Source organism: Orycteropus afer, unplaced genomic scaffold, assembly GCF_000298275.1.
Source record: "Orycteropus afer afer isolate SDZICR_OR568_19922 unplaced genomic scaffold, OryAfe1.0 scaffold00445, whole genome shotgun sequence".
NCBI classification, from domain to species: Eukaryota; Metazoa; Chordata; class Mammalia; order Tubulidentata; family Orycteropodidae; genus Orycteropus; species Orycteropus afer.
The window spans coordinates 643,155-655,090 of record NW_006922032.1 but is presented as its reverse complement, the minus strand read 5'-3'; the positions used below and the strand labels follow the sequence as shown (position 1 = coordinate 655,090).

The 11,936-nt window shown below is 35.8% G+C and overlaps 1 protein-coding gene across 1 annotated transcript in view; it reads left to right on the top strand.

Moving 5' to 3' along the window:
* CCSER1 (coiled-coil serine rich protein 1) overlaps positions 1 to 8,824 on the top strand; it is a 958,389-nt gene extending 949,565 nt beyond the window's left edge. The window contains exon 8 of the mRNA XM_007954211.2: positions 8,648 to 8,824. Coding sequence (XP_007952402.2) covers positions 8,648 to 8,824 — 177 coding nt within the window. The remainder of the gene's footprint in view (positions 1 to 8,647) is intronic.
* Positions 8,825 to 11,936: the final 3,112 nt, after the last annotated feature.

The window sequence follows — 11,936 nt, the reverse complement described above, 5'->3', positions numbered from 1 at the left end:
AACAACATTCATGGTCTTTAATTAGAAAATAATATTTTGAAAATTTGGGTAACTTTTTTAACCTCTGGCCTAGCATTCTATCCCTTGGGACCTACTTCTGATTTATCACTCTAGTCTCACTCCTCAGTGTTTTCTTTTTCATTGTCTCTCTTTTGGCAATTTTGAGCTATTAGATGTTTATGCTTATCTTTGTCATGGTCTCTCACTTCAATTATTTGCAAATGTTGTTAACAAAGACCCAGCACCTGTCTCACTCCAACTTGGTTAAAAATCATTAATCTTTCAGGCTTTATAACTGACTTCTGCATTTTAAATTATTTAGTTTCCCAAATATTGCTTCTGCAGCACACCCCCCATACAATACTTCATTTATCTTTGCAGTAACTTTTAGTGTCTATACTATAGAATAGGAGCTCTGGTAGGATAGTGCCTAAGGCACTTGACTGCTAACCAGAAGGCTGGCGATTCAAACCCACCAGCCACTCCTCAGAAGGAAGGTTGGGCAATCTACTTCTGTAGTGATACTGCCTCGAAAACCCAAGGAGGGGTCGTTATGAGTCGGGTCCAACTTAATGGCACATAACAACAACAGCATGTTACAAAATAATAGTTGTCTTTGGTTTTTCTATCCCTCACACCGATAGGAAACTGGAAGTTGACAAAAATGAAATGGAACACATAAAAATCAATATCCTAGGCATTGTTATTGTTGTTGTTAGGTGCTGTCGAGTCGTCTCCGACTCATAGTGACCCTATACACAGCAGAACAAAACACTGCCTGGTCCCATGCCAGCTCCAGGATCCTTGCTATACTTGAGCCTTGAGCCCATCATCTCTGCCACCGTTTCAATCCATCTCGTTGAGGGCCTTTTCCTCTTTCATCAACCCTCCACCTTACCATCCATGACATCCTTCTCCAGGGAATGGTCCCTTCTGACAAAAAAGTATGTGAGACTAAGTCTGGCCATTCTTACCTCCAAGGAGCATTCTGGCTGCACTTCCTCCAGGACAGACCTGTTAGTTCTTTTAGAAGTCCATGGTACTTTCAGTATTCTTTGACCAACACCACAGGTCAAAAGCATCAATTGTCCTTCGGTCTTCCTTATTCATTGTCCAGCTCTCAGATACATATGAAGCAATCGAAAATACCATGGTTTGTGTCAGGCACACCTTAGTCCTCAAGGAGATAGTTTTGCTCTTCAGCACTTGAAAGAAGTCCTTTGCAGCCAATTTGCCCAGAGCTATACATCGTCTGGTAGCATAGTGCCTAAGGCACTTGACTGGTAACTGGAAGGCTGGCGGTTCAAACCCAACAGCCACTCCTTGGAAGGAAGATGGGGCAATCTACTTCTGTAGTGATACTGCCTCAGAAACCCAGGGAGGGGTCACTATGTGTCGGGGCCAACTCAATGGCACATAACAACTCGACAGCACATAACATACGTTGTCTGATGTCCTGACTGCTGCTTCCATTTGCATCCATTGTAGAACTAAGTAATGTGAAATTGTTACAATTTCAATCTCTTCTCCATTTATCATAATGCTGCTTATAGGACCAGTTTTGAAGATGTTTGTTTTCTTTATATTGAGATGTAATCCATACTGCAGACTGTATTCTTCAATCTTCATCAGTAAGTACTTCAAGTCTTCCTCACTTGAAGCAAGCAAAGTTGTGTCGTCAGCATATAGCAGGTTGTTAATGATTCTTCCTCCAATCTTGATGCCACATTCTTCTTCATACAGTCCAGCTTCTCAGATTATTTGCTCAGCATACAGATTGAATAAGTATGGTTAAAGGATACAATCCTGATACACTCCCTTCTTGATTTTAAACCATGCAGTGTGCCCTTTTTCTGTTTGAACAACAGCCTCCTGGTCTATGGACAGGTTCTTCATGAGTACAATTACGTGTTCTGGAATTCCAATTCTTCTCAATGTTCTCCACAATTTGTTATGATCTACATAATCAAATACTTTTGCATAATCAATAAAACACATTTACACAAGTAAACATCTTTCTACTATTCTTTGCTTTGAGCTATGATCCATCTGACATCAGCAATGATATCCCTCATTCCATGTCCTCTTCTGAATCCAGCTTGCATTTCTGGAAGTTCTCTGTCAATAGACTGCTGCAACGATTTACAAATTATCTTCAGTAAGATGTTACTTGCATGTGATATTAATGATATTGTTCGATAATTTCCACATTCTGTGGGATCACCTTTCTTCAGAATGGGTACAGATATGGATCTCTCCCAGTCAAGTTGGCCAGGTAGCTGTCTTCCAAACCTCTTGGCATACCGCAGTGAGTGCCTGCAGCAGGGCATCCATTTGTTGAAACATCTCAATGGGTATTCCATAAATTCCTGGAGCCCTGTTCTTCACCAGTTCTTTCAATGCAGCTCTAACCTCTTCCTTCAATACAGTTGGTTCTTGAACATATGCCACCTCCTGAAATGGAAGAAGATCGACCAATTCTTTTTGAACACTGACTGTGTATTCCTTCCATCTTCTTTTGATGCTTCCTGCATCATTCAGTATTTTGCCCATAGAATCTTTCAAGATTGAAAGTTGAGGCTTAATTTTTTTCCTTAGTTCTTTCAGTTTGAGAAATGCCAAGCATGTTCTTGCCTTTTGGTTTTCTAATTCCAGGTCTTTGTACATATCATTATAGTAATTGGCTTTGTCTGCTTGAGCTGCTCTTTGAAATCTTCAGTTCAGGTCTTTGTACATATCATTATAGTAATTGGCTTTGTCTGCTTGAGCTGCTCTTTGAAATCTTCAGTTCAGGTCTTTTATCTTGTCATTTCTTCCATTTACTTTAGCTACTCTTCACTCAAGGACAAGTTTCAGAGGCTCTTCTGACATCCATTTTGGTCTTTTCTTTCTTTCTTATATTTTTAATGACCTCTTGCTTTATTCATGGATGATGCTCTTGATGTAATGCCACAATTCTTCTGGTTTTCAGTCATTGGTGTTCAATGCAGCAAATCTATTCTTTAGATGGCCTCTAAATTCAGGAGGGATATATACAAGGTCATATTTGGGCTCTCATGGACTTGTTTTAATTGTCTTCAACTTCAAGTTGAACTTGCATATGAGCAGTTGATGGGTCTGTTCCACAATCAGCTCCTGGCCTTGTTTTGGTTGAAGTTATTGAGCTTTTCCATCTCCTCTTGACAAAGATATAGTCAATCTGATTCCTGTGTGTTCCATCTGGTGAAGTCCATGTGTACGGCCATCATTTGTGTTGTTGTAAAAAGGTATTTGCAATGAATAGATCATTGGTCTTGCAAAATTCTATCATGTGATCTCCAGTGTTATTTCTGTCACCAAGGCCAAATTTTCCAACTACTGGTGATTCTTCTTTGTTTCCAACTTATGCATTCCAATCACCAGTAATAAGCAATGCATCTTGATCGCATGTTCGGTCAATTTCAGACTGCAGAAGTTGATAAAAATCATCAATTTCCTCATTTTTGGCTTTGGTGGTTGGTGTGTAAATTTGAATAATAGTAGTATTAATGGATCTTCCCAGTAGGCATTTGGATATTAGCCTATCACTGACAGCATGTGCTTCAGGACAGATCTTGAAACATCCTTTGTGATGATGAATGCCACACCATTCCTCTTCATATCATTCCCGGCATAGTATTTCATATGGTTATCTGATTCAAAATGGCCAAAACCAGTCCATTTCAGCTCACTAATGCCTAGGATATCAATCTTTATGCACTCTATTTCATTTTTGATCACTTCCAATTTTCCTAGATTCATACTTCATAAAATCCATGGTCTAATTATTAATGGATGTTTACAGCTGTTTCTCCTCAATTTGAGTCATGCCATGTCAGCACATGTAGGTCCTGAAAGACTTACTTTATCAATATCATTAAGGTTGGTTCTACTCTGATGAGGCAGCTCTTTCCCAGTTCTATTTTGAGGGCCTCCCGACCCAAGGGGCTCATATTCCTGCAGTTTCGGACTATGTTTCCAAGCTTTTCATAAAATTGCCCAGTAATGTATCAGAGAATGTTTCTCTGTTATTCATAAGGTTTTCCCTGGCCAATTTTTGAGAAGTGGATGGCCTCCTCTTTCTTCCTAGTCTGTCTTAATCTGTATGTAAGCTGTGTTGAAACCTGTGCACCATGTGCAACTCTGCTGGCACAGTCTCCAGCCTCACAGCAATTTACAAACCCCACAGGATGACAAACTGACGGACAAGTTTGTCTTCCTTATCTGTTGGAAAACTCTGCACCCTCCTCTTACCTAATTCCTGCCTGGAACCTGCCATTTTGTTTTCCTGGCCGTTCCCTCCCTTTCCTGGCTCTAGGGGACTTGGGGCCTAGCCTTGCCTCCCACTCCTCTTTACCTGGATATCCTGCCACTCTGCAGGTCTCTGGCTTCTGTTGCTCCTCCCTTTCCTGCCTCTAGCGGCCTTGGTGCCTAGCCTTGCCTACCATCGCTTTTTACCTGGATATCCTGCTGCTCCAGAGGTCCCCACCCTCTCCTGCTCCCTCCCTTTCCTGCCTATAGGGGGCTTGGGGCTTAGCCTTCCCTCTTGCCCCTTTTTACCTGGATATCCTGCTGTTCTGCAGGTCCCCAGCCTTTCCTGCTCCCTCCCCTTCCTAGGCATTAGTGAGCTGAAATGGACTGATTTGGGCCATTTTGAAGTAGACAATCATATGATCCACTATCCTGGGAGTGACAAATTGAAGTGGGATGGCATGGCATTCATCATCACAAAGAATATAACAAGGTCTATCCTGAAGTACAATGCTTGTAATGTACTTGTATTACCAATGTTGGTAATACGATAATATCCATACAAGTACAAGGAAGACCACTTAGTACTACTGTTACTCAAATTTACACACAAACCACCAAAGCCTAAGAAGAGGAAACTGAAGATTTTTACAAATTTCTGCAGTCTGAAATTTCTACTTTTTTTATCATAGACAAAATGTATCTGTAAATATCTACTTAATTTCTATTTGTGGTCTGTTTATTATTATTGTGTTTAGGACATGACCTTTTTTTTATCTCTTTTTCTCTTATTTACCAGTGTTTCTTCTGTATATGATATATTGCCTTTTGCATAATAATCATTAATAAATATTTTTAAACTCATGAAGGGTTTTTAAAATATCATTATTCTTCTTTAAGCTATATGTTTCCTGTATGGAAAATTATTTTCAGCAGATTCAAATAATATGATCTGATATTTCAATGTATACTTTATTTTTAACTTTTCAATTCAATGCCATCCTCCTCATAAGCTAACAAGTTAAACTTCTAAATTTCACAGATTTTTACAGAGGACATGTGACTCATGGGTCAGAGCAAAGACATTATTACTCATGCCACAGCAGGCAGCATGGTCTTCATGCTTGTATTTGTTCCCTTTGCCCCTTAAGTCATACAAGGAGACCAGAGTGGATTTATATCATAGTTTAAGAACTCTGAGCTTTGGAAATTCCAGTCTTTTAGAATGTGCAAACCTGTGTAACCTTTACTCCAGAAAACTTAAAAACTCACTGCCATCAAGTCGATTTTGACTCATAGTGACCCCTCCTTGGGTTTCTGAGGCAGTATCATTATGGAAGTAGAATGCCCAGTCTTCCTTCCAAGGAGTGGCTGGTGGGTTTGAACTGCCAGCTTTCTGGTTAGCAGTCAAAATTCTTTAGGCACTATGCCACCAGAGCTCCCAGAAGGTTACATTATCTTTATTACACTGGACAGCAAACAAACTTGTCCATGCTCTGGACAGAAACTCATCTCTATGTTCCATACCTGAACAGAATCCAAAACAAAGGTCTTCAATGCCTCTACTCAAAAGACATGCAGAAATGCAAAAGACCCATAGAGAATTCTCTCCCAACAGTTATATCTTTAACCTCATTGTATGTTACAGATTTCATCATGAACTTACATGCATTACTGTGTACTATCACATTAAATAATTCTTAACTATATGAACCAAAATCTATGAGAAAACTGTAGTTTAATCTCTGTTTGAATATGGCTTGCATATACACACAAAATAAATACTTCAAATATGACATATATTTGGTGTTGTGACTAATGTCAGACAAATAACAACATCATTAGAAATAGCTGTGATTTATTTTATTTCCAAAGTAGCTCTTCTTTATTTAGGATTTGTTTTTTTGTATGTTGGCTTGTTTTGTGGGCTGTGATTTTATTTATTTATTTTCTTTTTGCTTTATTATGAATATTGGTCGATGAAGCTGCTTGAGTTTTCATTTATCTTTGTTTGGATTTCCTAAATCTTACAACGTAGATCCATGAGACAGTGTTAGTCAACTCTTTCCAGCTCTTATTATCAGTATGGAAACCCTGAAAGTATAAATGTGAGCTGAAGATTAATAGAACTAGTCTCCTCTGCCCAATGGTATAGTACACAGTTGTAAATTAATACACATATATTTTTATACCTACAAATTTATAGTAAAATTTACTTTTCACATAGTAATGATTCCATTCTATTTCAGAAGTCAATAATCAATCCTTTCTAAACAATCTTTCTTTATACCAAACATTATTGCTTCCTTTACCTAATACTACCTCACCTGATTCTGTACCCTCCATACACAAATATATGTCTAGATAAACATAAGTTATTAATTTTCACCTTAAATTTAATTTGAAAAATGCAGACAAATTTTCTATTTTCTTTTTAAAACAATTACAATTTTACCTTACTCTCCTAATATTTTCTTGAATTATCTAATCTCCATTTCATTTTTGAAATGGATCACTAGAAGCTGTGTGATTATGAAAAAAAGATGTGAGACATTAATATTACATAAAGTGTTCTTTTCTGTATTTCAATAAACCAAAAAAGCTATGGTTTCCTAAATCCATAGGTTTGTTAAGCAGCTCTGACACATCTGGTAATCTCTGATGGAAGAGAGAGAAAGGGGGATGGTAAGGAGAAAACAGAGGAGGATGTAAGGGAAAGGGAGAGGAGGGAAGAAAGTTTTGTGTATTTGAAATTTTTGATAAAGAGGTTCTTGATAACCACTACTCTGTTTTAGAATAATCCAGTTTTTATCATTTAAATATTATGCAGCTATTTTATTAAGCATTTTAAAAGCAAGAAACCAAAAGGAATTCCACTGTAAAGAAAATTGTTGCAGAGTTTAGTGGAGTCACATGAACCTCTTTGGAAATTCTTAAATTATTTAAAATTTCTATACTTTATTACTGTCATTGCAAAATGGTGACACTAGTAGGAACAATCCCAAAAGAAGCTGTAATCATGGACATACAGTACTCCCAACTGTGCCAGGCAAACACTAAATACACTACATACTAATTAAGCTCAAGATTGCATTTTAAATGACACATTTAAGAACAAAAAGAGAAGACCCTGTCCAAAAGCCCAGTCAAATGAGTAGATGGAGAATTACTATACAGGTAGACCCCAATTTAGGATGTACATGAGTTAAGACAAATTGCACTTAGTACGGTCCTGTTTTTTTTTCCCCCCACTTCATCTTATTAATGAACACTAACCAAACAACTAACCAAACTCACTGCCATCGAGTTGATTCTGACTCATAGCAACCCCTTTTGGGTTTCCAAGGCTGTAGGTCTTTGCGGGAGTAGATTGCCCAGTCTTCCTTCTGAGAAGTGGCTGGTGGGTTTGAAATACCAGACTCTTGGTTAGCAGTCAAATACCTTAGGCACTATGCCACCAGAGCTCCTTTGTACATTTTATTAGTAATATGTATTACATACAAAGGAGCTCTGGTAGCATAGTGCCTAAGGCACTTGACTGCTATCCAGAAAGCTGGTGGTTCAAACCCACCAGCCATTCTTTGGAAGGAAGGTGGGCATTCTACTTCCATAATTGATATCATTATATCTGTAAGTTTATGTTTCTAATCCCTGAAGACAAAGATAAGATTTATAAAAATATTGATAATAAAAGGCAAAAATAATTTTAAAAGAAAAATGTGGTTATCAACTTAGGTCAGAACTGACTTATGATGGACTCTTCAGAAGAAACCTTGGAAAGAAATATGTCGATTTAAATTGGGGACTGCCTACATTGCATTTGCAATATGATATTACAGACTTTGTCCATACGTTGTTTTACCTTATTTGTCATTAGGTCGAATTATTGTGAAATCTCCTAACACATTTCTAAATGTATGAGGGTTCCTGAATAGAATTAAGAGGCATAAAAAAATGAAAAAAAAAAAACTAGATGGAGTCCTTTTGGTAGTATTATTTATTGAAAGTGTCAGATTTTAAATGTAAATGCTCTGAAACAAATCACCGCTTTAGATGTTAACTGTGGCTCTTGTACTAGAAGGAAAAGGTGCCAGTGCACATTCCAGGGGTTTTCCGACTCATAGCGACCCCTCCTTGGGTTTCCCAGGAGGCATCTATCTCTAAGAAAGTAGATTGCTCAGTCTTCCTTCTGAATGTTTGGGTAGTGATGACCTTAAAATTAAAACTCTAAATATTCAATGTGATTAGTAATACATGAGCAGAACAAAGTAGATACACAGAGTGTCATAAATAGCAAACTAATCAAAATTTAGTAAGTGGGAAATATGAGAGTAGAAGATTCGCCAACATTATGTATTCTTTCATTTTCATTTTGCAGGAAAAGGTCCGGCATTTACAGAAGGCTTTTGCTTCGAGAGTAGATAAGTCCACACAGACTGAACTTCTAGGCTATGATGTAAGTAGCTATATAAAACAATTTTTATCTCCTTTATTGGTATTCAGACCTCCACAGCTTATTTACCTCTGCTCTTGCTGTGTCCATGCATTGATTTAATAGGATTTAGTGCAGCACCATTCATCTTTTGCTCTTAAACAATCCCCAACTACCTTCTGGAAGGAAAAATGATAATTATAGGCACTGACTAGCATGCCAATGCCTTATTAATCTTTCTTTAAAAAAAAAAAAACTAACATCTTTAAAACAGCCTTTTGAATATTTGCAGACTCGTGGAGGACTCTTAGAATCTTGTGATGCTATTTTTTAGAAAGTATAAATCTATTTATTAATTTTTTAATAAAATTATTGTGTTTGACATCTCTAAGAGCCAAGCCTATAATTTTTACATTCTGGCACATGAAAGGAAATGCAACTTTGCAGAGAAACTTACGATAATATGTTAGCTCTTGGTCTTCAATGCAGACTGCAGAAAGTAATTTAATAGAAACTTAACATTCTTTTTTCCTTAATGTAAAATACTTGTTGAACTGTCAAAATAAGACTGTAAAACAAGTTTTAATACAAGGTTCCTTCTAGTATCACTGGATGATTCTGCATAACTATGATTTAAATATCTAGCTTTTCTTGTATTCTGCTCTTCATGACTTCAAATTGCCTGTTGATGAAAATTATAGATGAAAATCTTCTTTCTCTTTAATTTAACATTTTGGAGAGCTGTCCCTTCTAGCTATAAACCTTTCTTAAGTTTATTTTAAATATTTTAGTGACAACTAGAAACAGAAAGCATTTTAAGTTGTCTTATGAATCTGTATACTGAAAAAATAAAACTATGTTTATCTGCTCATTCTCATTATATTAAATAACATATTATTCCAATATAACAAAACCATACAATGCAAGAGCTTCAAGTTAATTTAGAATCAATCAACCTGTCTAAGAACCCTCAATTTTCAAATTTGTTGTTGTTAGTAGCCATTGAGTTGATTCCTATTCATGGTGGCCCCATGTGTGCAGAATACAACTGTTCCTTAGGGTTTTCAAGGCTGTGACATTTTGGAAAGAGATCACCAGGCCTGTTTAGAGACACCCCTTGGTGGGTTTGAACTGCAACCCTTTTGACTAGTAGTCAAATGCTTATTAACCATTTGCACCACTCAAGGATGAATAATCTGACTTTAAGAAAAGTGAAGTCAGTTCACTTCCACACAATATTTGTGCAAACCTAGTATATTAGCATTCAAATGCCTTAGGCACTATGCCATCAGAGCTCCCTTATTAAATGTAGTATGCTTTTAAAACAAGAAAAGGAGAAAATTTATACATTTGTATTCAGAAATTCTACCTTCTCAATTTAAGGAAATAATGTTTGGAGAATGAATTCTCCATTTCAAATGACTGGATACAAATGAATATAAAATGTAAGTGGTCTAGAACATTATCAGTGATTGTCTGGAAAATCTTGTACCAAAGGATGAATGGTAGCTGTGGATAGATAACCAACCTATGGACAATTGTTTCAACAGCATAGCTAATAAGAGCTTTTTATGCATTTGCCTTTCTATGCTCCATAATTTTCTTATTTTCCAAATTTCTAATATTAATTTTATCTGTTCTCTAAATATGTAAATAAAAATAAAAATAAAGTTCCAGTTTATTATTTATTAACATAGTTAATTGTTATTAATTTGTATTGTTCCTAACTTGTTTTCTACCTAACAGTGATAGCTTAATATATTCTAGTTCATTGAATTAAAGTTGTAGAATAATAATTTCTTGGTAGTAAATCTTTAAATTCTCCCTTGCACAGGTACCTATTATGATTGCAGTAGTTGTTAACACAGAGTAATAATCTGTTGTAAAGAATTCATGTTGCACATTTCATGATGATATATATATATATCCTGGGGCAAATCAGGATATTAATTATAAAAGACATGCATATAGAAACTTATATAAGTAAGTAGATGTAGCTATAGTATTAAATTTTAGAGGATTTTATATGGGAGAAGTGGGAAAGAAAATATTTTAAATAAACAAGTAAAACATTTAAAATATGATGAATTGTGGATTTGAAATCACTTGCTATTAATACAATTTCTTCCATGACAAATATCCTTTTTCATGCTTTCAATAGATATTGACAAATAGTTTCCACATGACAATAATTGTTTATAATTCTTAATTATTTTGCTCATATTTTTTCAGGAAATATATATTTTTTTTGATTTATCACAAATATGGTGCATGTATATGTGTGTGTGTGTGTATATATGTGTGGGTGTGTATATATATATGTGTGTGTATATATATATGTATGTGTATATATACATGCATTATTATTTATGTGTGTATATGTGTGAGTGTATATGTGTATGCACACACATGCACACATGCACACACACAGGCTGTCTCCAACTTACGACAGGGTGTCCTTCAGATGATTTCATTGTAAGTCAGTTCTGAAGTAAGTCAAATACCTCACTATTTTTTTTTTTTTTTTAGTTTTCATGTTATTATCTTTTATTATCATTATCTTTATAAATCCAATCTTTATTTGTATTTGGTAATTGGCATGAGAATGATCATGCCAGCAAATTACACAGACATGTATATGTATATATGTGCGTGTATATGTATATATGTGTATATATATATTCTATTTATAATTAACTGTAGTGTTTGTAAGAAAAAAGAAAAAACCTGTAGAAATTTTATTGTCAGCCTCTTAACATGCACATTAAGATTGGTTCTCTTGCTTTCTTCCTAAAGCTATCAAAATTAGCTACCAATTGTTCTTTATAGCGCTCATTTCAATGTTATGAACATCATAATATATGCAACTACAAGTCACCCTTAGTATAATTCTTTGGGATAGCTGTTGCCACAAATTTTGTTTAAGAAATGAAACAGAATCCCCAGAAGACATTGATTATAAAGAAATCTATTTTTCAAAATTTCCAAAAATTCCCTGCAGTAAGTAGTTCAAAGGTTTATACAATGAACTACTTCTATCCTGCAACCAAGAACCTCTGGTGGCCAGATTTATTAAAGCATTTGGCTATAAGCCAGATGGTTAGCAATTCAAACCCACCAGCCACCCCGTCTATTCTTTAGATGATCTCTAAATTCAGGAGAGATATATTCAAGATCATATTTTGGCTCTCGTGGACTTGTTTTAATTGTCTTTAACTTCAAGTGGAATTTGCAT